The following is a 20,322-nucleotide window of genomic DNA, read 5'->3' as shown; positions in this document are numbered from 1 at the left end:
CCTGCTGATATCAAAAGAAAGTCAGAGCATTAAGCCTAGATCTAAAAAGATAAAATGAATACTAATCCAATAAACTTTATCATGTCTACTATACAAGCTGTAGAACTGTAGCATAGAATAGACATTAAACATTTAACTAAGAAAAAAATAATGATTTTCCAGAAATCTACCAACAACATTATATATATATTGTTCTTCACAAATATTTCCCTTATAAAATAAGACTGGATTTTAAAATCTCGTTCTTTTTTGTATAAACATTTGTAAACAAAACTGTCCTGAATACAAAAGGCTGCAATTAATGAGGTATAAATTACTAGGAATAATTACTTGTTAAGTGGTTAGCCACTTGGCAGTATTCCTATTTGCAGAAAGACAAAATATATATACACAGCACATCTAACCCCGGAGAATAAAAGTGTACGGAATAATTTTGACAGTCTCAGGAGCAATGAAAATATTCATTCACGATACCCAATCAAAATCACTAGAAAACTGAATTGGTCAATATATACACTAACCTGTATTTTGATTGGCCATGAAAAATTGCTGACGTATACATAGAATGTGATGTTTGGGTTGCTTCGAAAGTTGAATTTTTCACAAGAAAAACTATCTCGGTATTCTTTGATGTTAGCCTTAGAAACAACAGGAATTTCTTCTCCAGATATTGTTCCAGCTAAAAATGTAAATGAATATTACATTATCATAAAAAGAACCAAAGTAGTTTACTACAGGCAACTTTAATACTGGCGTTTCCTTACTTTTGAGCCAGTGACTCAGCAACCTTTTCTATATATTATACACATTAAACAAGTAATATTTCACCTACACAGAAAATTCACACAAACTCCTACCGCAATTTCTGAAAATTATGAATGAATCATAAAATAAAGGGGAGATATACTTGGATAGGAATTTTATAGCAAATGTATCCTGGTTAACTACACAGCTAATATAGTTTCCTCTAGTAATTTACATCCCATTTCAATAAAAATTCATAAGTTACTAAAGTGTGGAAAGTGAATTTGTCTACATTTTAAAATATTGGTATCGTGTCTCAAATGTTCTTAGAAATGTGAATAATACACCAGATAAACATATATCATTTCTTGTAAACCATCAGGCTTCTCACCAATTCTGTTTGATCATAGCACTGCTGACTTGGTGAAGTAAATAGAAGATAATGGAAAATACAGAATTTGCTAGCAAAGGTATTTTAAAATAAAGCTTTGAATACCGCACAAAAATACAGATAGATGCAACAAAATACAGAAGTTCTTGGGCTTCTTTAAACGCCTGGTTTTATTCATTAAAATGTACAGTTTAACTTGTAAGCATTTTGCTTCTCCTTGGATATATTTTCAGAAAGTCAACAGAACCAGTTCATAAAAACTTTCTAAATAAACCTTTTCTTCTTCCTTATTAAAGCAAAAAGAGTAATGGGGTTTAAAGTTTGGGGAAAAAGAGATAAGCAGCTCCTTTTATCAGCATACACAGAAGAATTTTATTATTTGATATCAATGTTAAGGTTAATAATTAAATTTTTAGCTTGAACACTGAAACAAAGAAATTAAAATCTCAGTCCCCCCAGTAGTTAAGGAAGTAATTTATCTTAATTAAAATCACAGCATTTCATAACACTGCCATTTTTTAAATTTAAATAGAGTACAAGCATTTCCTACCAAGTAATTTTAATTGAATAGGAGAGAAAGTTAACATGTTAATGACGCTTTGTTCAGATTGCAAATTATTATCTGAGCTTTAAGTAATATAATTAATAATGGTATAATGCTAATAGAAAAAGAATACATTTTATAAAGTTTTATTATTCAAATTAGTAACAAAGACAATCGTGTTAAAAAAAAACCTTAAAGGATCTTGAGATCATATGGGGAAAAATATATCATAACAAAATGCTTCCTTACCTGTAGAGCCAACAGACCATGTGATATTGAGGTTAAAGTTGTTTGATGCATTAATTGATATATCCAAATTTTTGTTCGACTAGACAGAGAGAAAACATATATTACAACTAATGTAAGTTATAACGAGCCGACTGTACCTTTGATGGACATGCAGCTTTTTAATTTTCCTTCCTTGATTGTTGACTGTAAATATTAGGGTGAAATTCAGAAATCAATGGCAAACCTCTCTGTGACTTGAATGGGGGTAGGACACAACTATTAACACTGTAACTACCAAACACTCACAGATCCCTCAGTTGCACAACAAACCTTTATTTAATTTAATTTCAAATAGACAGCCACCCCAACTATGTCTAACCAGTTCTTTTAAATCACTCTCAGCCAACTAAGGCCACAGGTTCAGAGTCTTGCTGGTTTTCAAAGCGGGTGCTTCTACAACACCTTAAACAGCTCAAAACATCAAACATCTTTTAAAAAGCAGCCTTCCTTGTAAAATCTTTGTGCCATAACATCATAATTATCTTCTGCTGAAAATGTCTCAAGGAGGTCACAAGAACACACACCACAAAATATCATTCCATTTTATACAAATGTCTTGCAACAGGGAATGTCTCAGCAAGTCACTAAAAATTATAGTTCATTAGGGAGGAAAATAACATAAACCTATTTTAGTTTGCCTGGATTGTGCCTGAAAAATGACAGCAGAAATATAACACTTGATAGGAGTGGTTAAGAAAAGTGCAATATCAGCCATCTGTAGAATGAATTTGGAGCTATCTGTTTATCTTTGCACAAAGCTAAAGAAAGAGGAGAAGTGGCTTTCTATTGGAGTCAATAGAAGTTTTCCATGATTTCAACAGATCTGATTAGCTCTAATGCTTGATCGGTACTTTGACAGAACTAAACTCATAATCAAATACAATGAGCAAAAACATCTCTTTTGTTCTGGGAATTTATACTGGGGTTGTTTAATTATATCCTCTCACCTGTTCAGGATTTGCTATGAAGTTTATGGCAGTGTGGTGGCGATCGTCCTCTTGTAATAAGCTGAAGGTAAACTGGTAGTCAATCAAAAGGCTGTCTGTAAGCAAAACAGAATTTAAACAAAATACAAGTAGAGTCCAGATGCAGATATATTTAAAATAAACACCATCCCTCCTCCCCCACAACACCTTAAACAGATCACAACGTCAAACACCCTAAGAAAGGGAGCCTTTGCTGTAAAATCTGTGCGCCATAATTATCTTCTGTTGAAAATTTCTCAATTACCGCACAAAAACACTCACCACAAAATATCATTCAGCTGTACACAAATCTCTTGCAACAGGAAATGTGTGACCCTAGTTTCACTTGTATACACGTATATGTGTATGTATGTATTTATTTGGGATTTTGATGTTTATGTACCCATCACTAGTGTGTTGGAGTAGTTAACAGGTATGAAACCAAGCATAACCTAAATTAAGAAATAAAAATCAGCATAAAAATGTAAGCAGCTATTTGTATCGAATTGTATTGATACCAATATAAAAACATCCTCATCATCATGTCTCTTGAGTTAATCAGTTATTTCAAAGTGTCTTATAAGGACTATTTTTTGTACTAAAATTATTTCAGTATTCTGTTAACAAGCATTAAAAAGTTTTAGTTGTATTGTGATACTTTAATAGCTTGTATTTTACTATGATGTACAGCTGAGTAACATAGCAGTTAACGGTATTTATCTATACAATACTGAAAAATAAAAAAACAAAACAGTATCTACAGTATCAGAATACAGTGCACAACTATGATACCACGATGATACGACTCATAATAAAGCATCACACTGGAATTAACTGTTTTTATTTTCATACTAGTGTATCTGTTGCAGAAAATCATGGGTTACAGTTCTACAGTAAAAGCTTGGTCCCACTGAAACAAATGTGAAAATGACTACAGACTTCACTGAAGTCATGATTTTCTCGCTCATATTTATTTGGTCAACAGTATTCTTGACTTCTAAAATAAAGGAAGGGAGTGGAAGCTGCCTAGCAGTTTCATTTTATACTACTTTCAGACATCAATAACTACCATTCACCAATGTAAAGTCCTCTACTACTCCCTCTCTAATTTTCTGCTAGCCATTGCCACCTCATAGTTATATACAACATATTCTTATAAACTCAAAACTATCAATTATTAAGCAGCTTGAAGGTGGAGTTAGAGTAAGCAAAACTTTAATCGGACTCAGCAAAGGCAGTTTTGTTCTGGTCAATGGCCTATTTCTGCTCCTAGGGCATGCCTACATGAGATGCTTAACTTCACATTAGCATAGTTTACTGCGAAGTAAGCATGTGCATCTACACGTGCATATGCTTACCACGCAGTAAACTTCCTTAATCCCAAGTAAACTTGCTACCTGCAAATGCAAGTAGCAAATTTACTAGAGATTAGTAACAGTTCAGTAGCGCTCATGTAGACACGTGACTGGGAGCAAAATCTGATCCTGGTCAGGCATCCACCAGTGGATGGGAGATGGCTCCTGCCCCCGGGAGTTGCCTGCTGCTGGGGCAGGCTCTGCTACAGGAGCCTGGGCAGGGATTATGTGCCCCTGTCTCAGCAGCAGGGAGCGCCAAGCCTCATGCTCAGAGACTGTGATCAGGGAGCAGTGGCTGGCAGATAGTTATCTCCTTATCTCCCAGCACTGGCTCCATGACTGCAGGGCCAGTACTGGGAGACCCTCATCTCCCAGTGTCTGCTCCACAACCATGGGGTGCATTGAGCTGGTACTGGGAGATAAGGGTCACTCAGCACTGGCCCCACATTTGCAGAGCCGACACTAGGAAATAAGTGTCTCCCAACACCAGCCTCGCAGTCACGGAGGTGGCACTGGGAGCTCCTTGCTGGCAGGGGCAGGGGAGCCTATTCCCCACCCAGCTCCGGGACTGTGAGAACAGGGTGGGGAGCTTGTTCCCTGCTCAACTCTGCACTCACAGAGCTGGGCAAGGAACAAGCCCCTCAGCCTGTTCCCGCCCCCCAGCTCTGCACTCATGGAACTGGGTGGGGAACAAGCTCTCCAACCTGTTCCACCCTCCCGCCCCCAGCTCTGGGCTTACAAAGCTGAGCAAGGAACAAGCTTCCCAGCCTCCACCCAGTGTGCAGGGCAGGGGCTGGGAACTGTCCTGGTCAGGGGAAGGTCCTAGCCCCATGCCCTGGTCAGGTGATCGAGTCATGAGGTTTGGAAAGAACTGCAGGTGTGGAACAGGTCCCAGACCTCTGCCCCCACCCACCAGTGGGGCAGCTAGCAGCCCCTTCCCTTGCAGCTCTTTCCAAGTTCCCTAACCCTGATTGGGGTGCCAGGCCAGGAGCTCCCTGCTACCAGGACGGGGGGGACATTATCCTCACCCCAGCAGCAGGCAGCCCCATGGAGCCAGGAGACTCCTGTCTTCTAGGCCCACTACTCCCTGCCAGCCCCTGGGCTAGCACCCAGGGGATGCCTAGAGCTCCTCCCGGTGGCATCAGGGGCCCATTGCAGGCCTGCAGGAAACCTGATGCAAAGAGCAGCAAACCTCCCCCACTGTCCCTGCATGTGTAGACTCCTTCCTGAAAGCACTTACTCAAGAGTACCTTACACCAGAGTATACTTAGTCCGGATCAAATGCATGTGTAAAGGCACCCCCTGTGTGGTACTACAGGCAGTCTCGTCCTTATATGAAACTTCACACTTTACAGTCCAATATGGCAGGTTTCAGACTGGAGAAGAAAACAATGGCAGGTGCTGGTACAGTCAAATCAGTGCAGAGGCCTCTCACAGCCACCTCTTAAGAATGAAAAAGAGGAGCTTGAGTAAAGTGCAGATCTAGGGGAATGAGAAGGCTGTGTAGAAGGGAACTGGTTGGCTCTAATTAAACTAAAGCAAAGGAACATTTTCAACCAGGACCCCATAGTGATCCATATAAACAAAAACAGTTCACCATCTTTTAGCTCAAAAGTTATGATTAAGCATGTTAGATGTTCTGAGGACCACTGTGCTCCATAGGCCATAAGGGACAGGCTAATATAAATTTAAACATGCATCCTCACACACAACAATTTCACTTTTAATAATCAACACTTCCTCCAGATGATGGGAACAGCTATGGGCACTAAAATGGCCCCACAGTATGCCAACCTTTTTATGAGTCACCTGGAAGAAGACTTCCTCAAGAACTGCACCATCAAACCCTTACTATGTCTAAGGTACATCGATGATCTCTTCATCATTTGGAGTGAGAACCTGTAATCTCTGATTGAGTTCCACCAGAAATTCAACAGTCACCATCCCTCCATCCGACTTTCTTTAGAATACTCCAACACCAACATCCCCTTTTTAGACACAAGGATCAGTATCCAGAAGGGTAAAATACAGACCACAGTATACAAGAAATCCACAGACCAACATACATATCTGCACAGAACCAGCAATCACCCGAAACACACCAAAAAAGCAGTGATATACAGCCAAGCCCTCAGATACCACCGCATTTGTACTGAAGAGAACACCTGGAATTTCCACCTCACCAATCTTAAAAAGGCTTTCACCCAGCAAGGACACTCCTCCAGAGAGGTAGATCGCACGTTTGAAAGAGCCACCTGGATACCACGTGAAGAACTGCTGCAGTACAGAAGAAAACCACCCACAAATCGCACACCGCTGGTTATGACGTATCACCCCTCCCTTGAACCTGTACGGAAAATCCTCAAAAAATTGCAACCCATATTAGGAAAAGACCCTATTCTTAAAAAGATCTTCCCAGAGCCACCCATCCTAGCCTTCAGACAAGCACCAAACCTCGCTAACCTCATCACCAGAAGCAAACTTCCTCAAGCCCAGAACACACCGAAAGGATCCAGACCGTGCCAGGACAAGAAATGCAAAACCTGCCGACACATCTCCACCACCCCCACTATTACTACACCCCACAACAGAGCCAGCAGCATCCCTGCATCTTACAGCTGCACCTCCAGAAATGTAATATACCTCATCCAATGCACCAAATGCCCTGATAGAAGATATGTAGGAGAGACCAGACAACAACCACGCACCAGAACGAACGCACACCGGAAATCTATCAAAGACAGAAACACCCAATTACCGGTGGGGGCACATTTCTCACAGGAGGGCCACTCTCTCTCCAATCTCTCAGTCCTGATCCTCAAGGGAAACTTACACAACACTTTCCAGAGACAAGCCTATGAGCTCCACTTCACCAACCTGCTGGATACTAGAGATCAGGGACTAAACATAGACATCGGATTTTTGATACATTACAATCTGCCTGGCAACTGACTCCCCAGCCCAGCCCAGCCCAGCCCAGCCCCTGGCTTCTTTACTTTTCACTCCATCCAGGAAGAGCACACACCAACTGCTGATACTTCCTTAGCCTGATGAAGGGTTTTTGAACCCAAAAGCTTGCTTAATAACTATTCTCCAACCATCTGGGTTGGTCTAACAAAAGATATCAAATTCATCCAAGGAACCTTGTCTGAACATGCCTCCAAGGCGTTCCATGATACACCAAAGATGGCTGAGAAGCTTGGAATCTGTAGAACACAAATATATAGCTTAAAAACACCATAACCCCTATTAAGCATAGGCTGAGAACTCTTACAGGTGCAGAAACTTAGCGAAAATAAAACTTGTCTGCTCAAAATTGCATAACAGGACAATAGCATAAGTTGGAAACAGATCCTGGAGTCCTGTTTCCAAACCACATGCCTGTGAGATCAATTTTTGCCATCTTATGTGCACATAGCTTAAAAAGGTTTAAGAGATAAATTCAAGCTGTAAAAAATGAAGTTATTTGTCATCCCCCAAAATACTTTCCTGGGAATGCATATTTTCTGTATTACTTTGGATTGTTTAGTTTTCATTATTGTACCATAAAGCTGTCTTTTTGTCCTTTAGCTGTATGTCAGATCACTTATGTTAGTAACGTCTCAAATTTGCGAAGTTAAATGCCAAAACGAAAGGAGCTTGCTTTCAGGAAAGAAATGTTTATTCCAATGTAAATGACGGTGAACTAAATATAACTTTACTATCTGGAACAATTTAGAATCAACTTCACCATTTTTCCTTGGAATTGCATCAACAACATATAAGTCATATATTAAATTACCAAAGACAATAAAAACTGGTGATATATGGCTTCTTTTATACTCAAGGTATCCCGAATTGCTTTATGTGGCTACTAATTAATAATCACTACATTGCTGGTACATAAGGCCGCATGAACAAATTAAAATAGTCTGAGAGAATTGTCCTAGGTTTGTTCTCCTGGTAGAAAAATTTACCTAGAGCCGTGTTTACTGACATTTGAATATTGAGGCCCTGAAGAATGGAGAGCTTGCAGTGCTGACACCGTGCAGTCAGAGGGAAGAGGAGCAGAGGGAGATGGGAAGGGGGTGCGTACATATCTCAGTGTGCTTTGCAGGCTCCTTTAGTCTGCCTGGCAACAGATGGCAGCAGTGCATAGGGCAACCATTGACTGGCTGACCCAGACTGCCCATAGTCAGTCTCTTTTTTTCCCCGCAACACAAGGTGAGGATTTTGAAGGGGGCATTCTCTGCTCCCTGCTGGTGCAACAGAGTCCAGCAAGCAACACTGGGTTTGGACATGTAGTTTCTCGAGGGAAAGCCCCTGCTCACTCAGGAACAATCATGAGTGTACAGACATTTATAATTTTTTTCCCAGAGCAAATGAGGCCACTCTGGGAGAAATATAACTTGGCAACAACCTGTGTAGTGACCTCTCAGGAGAAAGAATGCCTCTACAGGCAGCTAACTGTCCTCCAGAATCCCACTGTGCTTTGGTTCTTTTTGCTCCCTGTAGCAGGCTTCAGGTTCCAGGGTGTAGCTGGCTATGTGTACCAGGGATTGCAGCCCAAGTGCAGGTGGTAAGTGGGTGATGGCTGCCTATGAAGATTGAGCCAGCTGCTGGAGATAACTGGCTGCCCAGAGGAATTTCAAGCTCAAAGACTGAAAAACAGATGGAGAGACAGAAAGAGGGATACCAGGCTAGTGCCGACAACACCAAACCAGGGTATTCTCTCAATATTTGCGAAGGAACTCCAGGGTTAACTCTTTACTGTTTTGTATCCTTTGCACAAGCTGTAATTTATGGGGTTTGTTGTGTCCTGTGAGGCAGGACAAATAAAGAGTGTGTGAGAGAAACCCGATATCCCACTCTATGCACCCTCTCCCACAGGGCCAGGAAGAGTGCGTGTTAGTCTCAGCCAAGCAGGGAGCAGAGCATACCGCCCCCCCCGCCGGCCACATGAGTGTTTTAGGCTGGAAAAGCCCAGCACTGAAGCACTTAGGGGGTGTGTTCTGCTCCTGGTTATTTCAGTGGCGTGGAGTCCACTCAGGACACATCACAATCAGCCAACCTGTCCTTCTCCCCCATACGCAGGTAACCTCAACCCTGATTGCAGCACTTTGGTGTCGGGAAGCGTGGGTCCCTGCTGGGCTGGAACACAATACAGAGAGTTCAGGGTGAAGAGCTCTGTACATTATAAGTGTGCGAAGCAGGCCATATTCAATTCGGATTCAGCCTGATTTGGGGGACTGATTTGATTCATTGATTCGGATCACTGTCCCAATTTGATTTGGCCGAATCCAAATCTGAAGGTTTAATTCTGATTCAGAAAATCAGAAATTCAGCCATAGACACAACTTTATATGTTTTTTCTATGTACCTTGGGGTACCAGGCGCAGCTTGTGAACGCTGAGATGGTGGGGTGAATGGAGCATCCCACAGGAGCATGGGGGGGCCCCCCCATGTGCTTGGTGATGGCTCCCCCCCGCACCTCCCGGCTCAGCGATTGGCTGTGGGGGGAGCCTGGGGTCCCCCCCCAGACTCAGGAGGCACCAGTCACTGAGCAAGGGAGTGGTGAGGGGAGTCCCCCACGTGTTTTGTGGTAGACCAGGAAGTAGACCAGAAGTGCTTCTGGTCCACTTCTGGGCCTGCCACCAAGCATGCTGGGCCCCCCCCCACACACACACACACACTCCCATGGGATGCTTCATCTGCCCCACCATCTCAGCATTTACAAGCTACCTGGTACCTTGAGTTACGTAGAAAAAACATACAAAGCTGTGTTTATGTCCGAGAATCATCGAATCTCTCTGAATTGAATCAGAGGCTTCTGGTTCGATTTGGAGAGATTAATGGGTTTCCTGATTCAAGTCAATTTGGATTCGGAGATTCGGCCGCCAAATCAGGTCAAATCTCTGCTGAATCAAATCAGTGACCAAAGCTTCATGCAGCCCTACTGTACATAGGACGGACCTTCCCCGCTTTCTTCCCTATTATGTCAACACTTCACTTCCTTCCCTGACCTTGCTTCTCTGCTTGAACGTCTATAGAGGGAAGTTTTCCTCACAGGAAAACAAACCTAGGTGAGTTATCCCGAACGATCTAAATGTGTGTATGCAGCCACAGTTTCCCTGGGAGGCAGGGGGAGGATGCTAGAATACTGTGTTCTCTTCTGAAAGAAACCACAGCGTGTATAAACATTTGCTCTCCCAGGAGAAAGTCTTCCGGTAGTGATTTAACTCTGGTTGTTTCCAAGTTATTTTTTTCCCCCCCAGAGTGGTCATTTTTATTCTGGGGGGAAAAGTCTGAGTATATGTACACTCAGGGTTTCTCCTGGGAAGGCAGCTGTTCTCCCAAGAGAAACTCAAGGTCTGTACAAGGCCAAAGATAGATAGCCATAATGGTGGTGATTATATATGCAAGAGCTCAAATAGCCTTGAATACTATAACCTGCTTTATTCAGGAAGATGACAGATAGTTATAGCACTGAAGTTACCTTGTAATTCTTTCAAAAGTGCCAAAGAGTTTTTAACTTATTCCTGGACAGCCATGCAAAACGGAAAGAAGCAAGTCTAGGTTAAGAATTCATAATGAAGATATTTTTCACCTAAAAATTATGACTTTTTCAGTCCTCTAGCATTTTGCAGCAGAAAACTACAAAATGTTTCGTAGTCATAATAGGCCCTTTCATTATTATGGAAAGAGGCCTGGGCAACAAATTACACTGCTAAACTGCACAGTGGTTGATCTGAAGCTAGGGAGGAGCTGTTATGGAAATATGCCTAACTGTCTAAGTAAGCTTGCACTGCAGCAGTGGACTTTGAGGAGAGAACTGGTGATGTAGGAGATCTGTTACTAAGGAAACCCTCTTCCCTTCTTCTCAGGACTATGTTAGTCCCTGGCATGGGCCTCTTCACTCATGCAGCCAATGGTAGTATTTCTCCCCAATACTCTCCTGCTCTTGGTCCTACTCAGTCCATTGCAAGTAAGGAAAGCCTCACGTAACTCTCTCATAGGAATGAATAGCTAAATATGAATTTCAAGTACGAACAACCTAAATTGTTGACTGGCTTTTGTAGATGAGAATGAAAACATATTTACAGCAAGGAATTTATATTAGCTCAGGATATATTCTTATGTGTTTTTGCTTCTTTTGCAACAATTGATCAAACCAACAGTGACTTAAGTATTCATAACCTTTATATAAATAAAAGGGATTCGTCATGAGCTTTTTCTGTGTTTATAAAAGACATTCACAAGAACAAATTAATTATGAAGAAAACCTGCAATGATTCCAGAAAAATGGAAAGTAAGACTTTTCTAGAGTAATCTTTGTACCTTGGTGATAAGAGTGAAAACGTGTGTTGTAATAAAGTGATTGTACATCATATACAACCATTACTGTATTGCCGCTTTGGCAATGGCAACTAAAAGACACTCTTACACTGCTTTATTTAGATAGCGGGTATCTCACCTCAACTATGGTCATTTTCAAAGCCTGCTCAATTTTGTGCACATGTGATTACTGTATCATTACATATATATACCCATTTGTATTGGATGTGAATAACCTATTGTATTTCTTTGCATTCTGCATTTATAAATGTAGAAGGAAAATCATAATTCTATTCAGGCCATAGATTCCGCCTTTGTTGTGAGCATATTCCCTCCCTCTCCCCCGCCCAGTCCAAATTTATTCCCAGCACGTTTTTCATTCACAAAGTGTTAATTAGCTATAATGATTTTCTAAAAAGACTAGGCTGTTAAATGTCTTGCACACTGCATAGATTTCTTTCTTAACTATGGAACACATTTTAATGAAGAGTATGAGACATTAAAAACCGGATGTTGTACTCTTTTCTTTTTAAAAACTTTTGACATTTTAGATGTTTTATAAAAAAAAAAAGTATGACATTTTAAAGATATTTTTCTTTTTTTATATATATTTTCCACTATGCCATTGGTAGAAAACCCTCAAATCTTATGCAGCAGACAACTGCCTATTTACTTTAGACTAAATATATTTGGAAAATATTTGTACTTATATTTTTTTTTTTACTTCATTCCACTTTCATGTTTGTTTGCATTCCTTCACTATTTTCATCATAAAGCATAAACACTTACAGATACTGTTCATCTATACCATGGCAAAGAAAGGATAATGTGGATATAAAACAAAAGTATAACATGGTTCAGCCCCTACTATAAAAGCCCTCTCCTGATGCTGACTACCCAACCACCTATTGTCCTGTATCCAACCATCCCTTTTTTGGCAAAGATCATCCAATGAGTGATTGTCCAATGATTCCAGGCACATCTAGATGCTATCAGATCCCTGGACCCCTATCAATCGGGCTTTTGTCATGGGTATAGTACAGAGATGGCACTTGTGGCCTTGGTTGATGATCTTTGCTTGGACCATTGATTTTTGTTAGATTTTTCATCAGCCTTTGATAGACTTAACTCTGAGGTGCTCATAATATGGTTATATTACCTGGTAAGGATTTGTGGTACCATTCTTAATTGGTTCCTCTGTTTCCCAGCAAGGATGCCCTACAGAGTGGGAATGGGTTAGTGTTTACTTTCCCCTCCAGACCCTTCCTGTGAGGTCCACTACCATTCCATCGCGTTACCCCTCCAATTCAACATATATCTGAGGTGACTTGATGGGATCACGTGGAGGGCTGGAGTGAGATGCCATCAGTATATTGATGGCACCAAGATCCACCGCTATCATCTGACCTGGGCTACACAATCTTATTCTTTACCCAATCCCCAGCTCCAGTTGAGGATTGGATGCAGGCAAGCCAGCTGAAGCAGAAACTAGACAAAACAGAGGTGGTGGTGGCTGGCAGACATCATGACCTGGGAATGACTGGGGCACTTATTCTCAATGTGTTTCAGTCTCCCCTTGATTTGAAGCCTTGAGGTGCTTCTAGATCATTTGCTGCCCCTGGATTCTCAGGTTTCTACAGGTGCTAGGAACTCCTTTTACCAAAAACATTTGGTGAGAAGGCTGTGTTTTTTTCTTTCTGATTTGGATCTGGCTACCATCATAATTCCTTTTATAACCTCAAGGCTAGACTATTTCAATGCACATCTGGGGCTATCCTTCAAGAGCATCCAGAAGCTACAGCTAGTGCAGAAAGCGGCCTTCTGATATACATGGGTCACCAGAAACATATTACACCAGTGCTCCAAAATTTACACTGGCTTCCAATAACTTTCCAGGAAAAAAACAAGGTGCAGGTCTAGGTAACCATAATTATTCTATGCAGGGCTAGAACTGCCACACTGTTAGCAGAGCCAAGCAGCTCAACACCTTTTCCACACCTAACCTCATTTGGGATGCATGTCACACATTCTTCTGCCTCCTTAGCAGACAAATCTGACATGTATATGCTCTAAGCCTACCCACACATGAGGACCAAAATATAGCAGTCATGGCCACTTCCATTCAAAAAATGCAATGGTGATATAATAGCTTTCATATAATCTAGATAATAATGCACTGAACCAGGAAGCAGAAGACCTGGATTCTACGCTGTCCTTAGCCTCAGGAACGTCAAATCCACACTTTCTACCACCCAGGAGAGTTCCTTAACTACCAGTCATTAGGCAAGCTTAGGTGGGGAAATTCCCCACATCTGACCTACGGAAGCTAGGTCACTGGGCAGGAAAGATTTAAGATTCATGGATCCAGAAAGAGAGGATGCAGAAACAGCATGACTGCAGAAGAACAATGAGGGAACTCAGCTAAAAGAACAAAGCCTTTGATTCTGTTCTCAGGGCTGTTTAGAAATTTGTATTAAACAACCATTGTATAAAATACAGATATAGCAGTGGCAACAGGAACCAGAGCACCATATCAACAGTTTCTATGACCAAAGACAGCTAGGGCTTATCGTTGTGGTGACCTTTTCATAAGTTTGGTTTGAATTCTACAAAGAACTCTTATTACTTCCTCAGTTAAGGCAGGCAAGAGTCATGAGAAACAATTCAAAATGTCAGTAATAAGAACATGTGCAACAATAATTAGGCAAAAGAAAGCAGCCATTTAATTAAATAGCAAAATAAATTTTAAAGCAATAGTTTAATTTCAGCATTGCTATTTATTTTTAAGGCGCTATTTTCTTTCTTTGATGAGAGCAGACAATTCTTGATAAGGTTAATGGGAGTTTTGTGCACGCCTCCAGCAGGGAATAGACCTACTCTATTTTACTATTAGTAAAATATTTCTTATCATTGTTTCCCTTTCTTTTTTTTTCTTTTTTGCTAAAAGTCCCAGAGAACAGACTGGGTGCCTATAGATAAGCCAGGAGACCTCTCTGACACCCTGTAATTACAGCATGTTGGAGCAGACTCAAATAGAGTCTGCTGGAGTGTGCTAGTTTTACACTCCAAATAGTCTCCGCATCTTTTGTATCAGCATCCCCACACTTCAAAATGGCAGTGGGGGCGCACTTTAACTAAAGTTCTTTCAATGCACTTTAGAGAAAGCACCCCCCCACCATTCTGAAGTATAGGGATGCTGACACACGAGATGCTGCCCCCCACAACACGTGGATCAACACATAAAAATGCACATTGAGACTAAAGAGAAGTCTCCAGAGAGCTGAAAATCTAGTGGGATAAATGGCAGTGCTACCATAATCAATCTTGAATATAAAGGCCTAGTAGAGACAGAATTGCATCAAAAATATTTTAAAATAAGGTTATTAGGATTGCAAAGCAAAGCACTCAAAAGTTAGGAACTGTCAGAATCAAGGATGACTATAAATTAAGGTTGGAACAGTTGATACAGTCTCCCACAACTTTCTTGTAAGCAAGCTAACGAAGAATGTGTTGGAAGAATGGAGTGTAAGGCGGACAGAAACCTAGCTAGATCATCAGGCTCAAAGGGTAGTAATTAATGCCTTGATGTCTAGCTGGCAGCCAGTATCAAGTGGAGTGCCCCAGGGGTCAATCCTGGGCTGGATTTGTTCAATGTTTTCATCAACAACCTGAAAGATGGGATGGAATGCACCCTCAGCAAATTTGCAGATGAAACCAAGCTGGGAGTAGTAGTAGATATGCTGGAGGGTAGGGCTGGGGTTCAGGGAGACAGACAGATTAGAAGAGTGGACCAAAAGAAATCTCATGAGGTTCAACAAGGATAAGTGCAAAGTTTTCCACTTAGGATGGAACAATCCCATGCACCAGCATAGGCCAACTGGCTAAGCAGCAGGCACAGCTCTGCAGAAAAGGACCTGAGGGTTACAGTGGACAATAAGTTGAATATGAGCCAGCAGTGTGCCTTTGTTACCAAGAAGGCTAATGGCATACTGGGCTGCATTAGTAGGTATGCTGCCAGCAGATTGACAAAAGTGATAATTTCTCTCTTTGGCACTGGTGAGGCCACATATGGAGTACTGCTTTCAGGTTTGGGGCCCCCACTACAGAAAAGGATGCAGACAAATCGGAGGGACTCCAGTGGAGGACAATGGCAATTGTTACGGGGCTGAAGCACATGACTTCTGAGGAGAGGCTGAAGGAATTGGGCTTATTTAGCCTGGAGAACAGAAGACTGAGGTGGAATATAAAAACAGCTTTCAACTACCTGAAGGGAGTTGCAAAGAGGATGGAGCTGGACTGGTCTCAGTGGTGGCAGATGACAGAACAAGGAGCAAAGGTCTCAAGTTGCAGTAAGGGAGGTTTAGGTTAGATATTAGGAAAAACTCTCTCATAAAGACAATAGTGAAGCACTGAAGTAGGTTACCCACAGAGGTGGTGGAATCTCCATCCTTGGAGGTTTTAAAGACCCAGCTACACAAAGCCCTGGCTGGGGTGACATAGTTGGGACTGGTCCTGCTTTGATCAGGGGATTGGACTAGATGACCTCCTGAAGTCCCTTCCAACCCTTATTTTCTATGATTCTGCTTAATATGTCTAACAATATTTTGCTTTATCTTATTATCCAAGTGTATCTCTACAAATCTTTTTTTACTACACACTGTTCAAACTATGTTCTGAAGGTGATACTAAATCTATCATAGGCTTTTTTCTATGATGCTCATCAGTATCTGAGTGCTTCACAAATGTTCATGAAAATATTGTCACAGCACCATTGTAAAAAGAAGGTGGCTTACTATTCCCATTTTACAAATAAGAAACTGAGACAGAGGGACTGAGCAGTATCCATTAATTTTGGGTGCCCAATTTCAAATGTCTAATACTTGATTTTTCAGAGTACTTAGTATTATATAACTATATATACACATGTTCAAAGCCCAGCTGACTTCATCTGCAATTGCGAGTACTTGACCAGGAGAGAACACAAAAATATTGAATGATCTAGAAAATATTATATGAGCAAAGTGTGAAAGAACTGGGATCGCTTAGTTTAGAGAAGAGAAGATGGGGATGGAGAGATGTGATAATCATCTTCAAATATAAATTGGGTCATTATTAAAACCACGTTAACTGTTCCCTGTGAACCGGTCACAGGATAAGTAGTAATGGGTTTAAATTGCAAAAAGGAAGTTTCTGATTATATATTAAGAGGAACTTTCTAAGTATAAGGATAGTTCTGCACTGGAAAACTTTACTTAAGGAGGCTGTTGACTCTCTGCCATTAGAAGTTTTGAAGTGCAGGTTAGATAAATGTTTGTCTGGAATGGCTTAGATGGGATGATCATGCTTTGAGCGGGGGATTACACTAGATAAGCAGTTAGTCCATTCCAGCCTCATTTTTTTAAGACAAAATTGGTATCACTATAAATGCACAAATTTCATACAATGCTACAAGAAAGAAGTTTTAAAAATAGCACCTTATTAGCTGAGTCAAACAGCTCTGGAAACTAACCAGTTACTTTTTGTTTTAAGTTAGCAGAATAATGTAGTATGTATTAATAATGTAGAACAAAATACTGTAGTACACCGGAATAACTACACATTACATAAAGCAGCTGGCTAAACTAGATAACCCTGCATGATGTCATTTGTTAAAAATGCGTGACGGAATGAAATCTCAGATAAAATTTCAAAAGCACCTACATGATTTATGAGCCTATTTCTCACTTTCTAAATTGATTTAGGTACTGACAAAATTAAGCTATAAGTTTCTCTGACTAAGAAATTTGAGATCCAAAGTGTCCATAGACCTTATTTTTTTAAGATGTTCAGATGATCATGCTTTTCAGAAAAAATCTAGATGCTTAACTCACATTGATGTAAAGAGCCATTTAGGTGCTTTTGTATATCTGCTTCCTTAGGTGTCAAAAAACCCCTAAAATCAGGTCCTAAGTCACTTTGGAAACTGGGATTTATGCTCATAAATCACTTAAGAATTTTTAAAGGTTTACCATCATTTGCATAACAATAAAAACTGTATTAGTTTCCTAAAACTAGTAAGAGCATATACATACACAACTAGCACATTAGGCCTATTTCTGCCCATTACTTTCCTTTGTTTCAGGAATTTTCCATGAACTAAAAGGAAGATAAAGGAAAATGTATAACAAAAAAAAAATTGAAGGAAAAATTTTGCATTCAACTTTAAAGAAGGAACAGACATTAACTGCTGAAATTTTACTGATAATGACCCAAGTATTAAAGTTTTAAAACTCTAATGTTTACAATGGCTGTACTACATAGTACACTTTTGCTTTGTAATAGGACCCATGCTGTATAGCTTGATTTTTATTTAACTCCTAAACTAGATATTGAATATGCACAGCAGGTAGATATGATTTGCTTGTTCTGTTAACAAAAATGTCACATTTTTAAAAAAACCAAACCAAACTTAATCATTGTTTGTGAACATTTTATCCTAACAGAATGGATGTTTCTTCTCAGAAAGTTAGTGAGGCGAGTCAAATCTTGATGGTATTTTCAATCCCAGTGCTGCTACGTTCAATTTACTGTATAACACTTATAAATAATATCCTTTGATTCATTTCAGAATTACATATAAACACCAATTTTATTTATAAAACGAATTCATTTCCGTAAAACAACCCTGAAAATAGAAAAAATTAAAATACAGACGTTTTAAAGCACAATGACCCTTCTGAATGTGCCCCAGCTCTCGTGAAAGTCTAGCATTTGTATATATTATATTACACATCTGAAAAGAATCTTCTCTTGTGTGGATCAGCCGTAGCATTTGCATCCTGGGTATTCAACACTGTAGCAAAGACAGGTACCAACTAATCAATTGGAATCAGCTTGTAAACTATCTTATCTTATGCTGGATCAGACAGTAGAAAGCAGAGTGACACACACTTTGCCCATGTGCTAGATACACAGATATCAGATGTGCAACTGTAGAGTTCATTCCTCAGTCTTAAAAAAAAAAAATTCCCAAAGTCTGCTTTCATTAATTAGATGAACCATGTTAGGAAAATTCAGATCTAGATTACAGCTTTGTAGCTCAACCCATGTCTTTGTAGCTCAACCCACCCTCCGTTGTTAATTGGGTAGCATTTATACTGTTGGAAACATAATATACAAATTGAAGTTGAGATGCCTCAATTTTGGGTTTACTCTCAGCTAAGTCTGGAATAATTTTAACATCTGGATTCCTTCTATTTTGGGGAATCCCAATGGCCACTTTACAAGATAATACAAACATGTTCTTCCAGTAATCACTAAGTACTGTTCCTCAAAAGGAATCGAAGTTTGTGACTGCAAGCTCTCTTTGAAATTCTGGCAGGTTGGTGCTACAGGAATTTTCCTCTTTCACAGTGGATATCAAAGAGGAGGGCAAATGAAGACTGTGTAGAAAGAGCACTGCAGTCTTGAAAAGTGAGGTCTCACAGACCTTGTGTATTCTTTACAGAAACAGTGCCATACACCAAACAGAAAGCTGTGCACTATATAATACTTTCTAAAAGCAAAATACTCTGCTGTGCACTCATGACGTATCCTAAAACAATGACCTGTAATAGATACGAGTAAGGCAAAGCATTACCGCTCTGCACGGTAAGACATATATACCTTTTCACTCACAGACACACTCCCTTGTGTATATTCAGAGTTTCATCTGCCGATTTTAGTAATAGGAATAAAAATCAGTTAAAACTTGTTACCAACAAAGTGTTAATTCATCCCAAAGAGAGAGGGAGAGGAAGAGAGAATTGGATTTTATTATGGTGCACTAAATATCAACAGAACACCGGCCTTCAATCACTTGGATTTCCACTTATACCAGAAGGGTTGCAGAAGTATAATGAATAGCTCATTTAACCTACAGAAAATCAGATAAAAAGAACAAATACAAGAACTTGTATTATACAGACAGCAAAGGGACAGAGAAGACTAACGTGAGAAAACACAGCTTCATTCCCAGATCCCAGGTTTAATTTGCAGGGCTGGCAGTTAGGGGAAAAATCATCGTTTTGTTTAAAATAAGAAAACGGCAATAACCAAGACAGAAGAAATGGAACCCCAGTGGATGATTCTCTTCACCTCTGCACTATGAAGAAGTCAATATTTATAGAAGATTTGCTCTTTAAATGAGGCTTTTTGCTCTTTAACTGAAAAGTTGGGGCAAACACTTCCTCTTTTGTGAAAAGTGACTGGAAATACTTAATTTTCATCTCAAAGTCCACCAGACATGAATAGAAATGATCAACCTCACTGGCATAAACATTTTAGAAAAATAGGGCCAGAAGCGAGATCAAGAGGTTATCTAGTTCAACTTCCTGCTGCAGGTAGGATCATCTGTCTAAACAATCACAGACAAGCATTTATCTAACCTGCTCTTAAAAACTTCCAAAGATCCCGCAGCCTTTCCAGGTAACCTATTCCAATGCCGAGTCACCCCCATAGTTAGAAAACTCTTTTTAATACCCAACCTTTGTTGCAATTGAAGACTGATTATTTCCTGCTCTATCCCCAGCTGCCACAGAGAACAGTCCATCATCACCCTCTTCATAACCACCCTTCACGTGTTTGAAGACTGTTATCAAATCCCCCTCAGTCTTTTCTTCTCCAGACTAAATAATCTCAGTTCTTTCAGCCTTTCTTCATAAATCATGTTTCCCAGGCCTCTAATCATTTTTGTCACCCTGC

General features: G+C 40.2%; 1 protein-coding gene across 1 annotated transcript in view; it reads right to left on the bottom strand.

Moving 5' to 3' along the window:
* Positions 1 to 20,322, bottom strand: part of ATRNL1 (attractin like 1) — a gene marked incomplete at its 5' end in the record, with an annotated part of 851,278 nt that overhangs the window by 519,641 nt on the left and 311,315 nt on the right. Inside the window, 3 exons of the mRNA XM_006031896.2 lie at positions 522 to 679; positions 1,929 to 2,007; positions 2,915 to 3,009. Of these exons, the coding sequence (XP_006031958.2) occupies positions 522 to 679; positions 1,929 to 2,007; positions 2,915 to 3,009 (332 nt within the window). The remainder of the gene's footprint in view (positions 1 to 521; positions 680 to 1,928; positions 2,008 to 2,914; positions 3,010 to 20,322) is intronic.

The sequence above is a fragment of the Alligator sinensis genome, unplaced genomic scaffold, assembly GCF_000455745.1.
Source record: "Alligator sinensis unplaced genomic scaffold, ASM45574v1 scaffold1073_1, whole genome shotgun sequence".
Taxonomy (NCBI): domain Eukaryota; kingdom Metazoa; phylum Chordata; order Crocodylia; family Alligatoridae; genus Alligator; species Alligator sinensis.
Note: the sequence above shows the minus strand (reverse complement) of the source record. Positions and strands in the feature narration are given on the sequence as shown.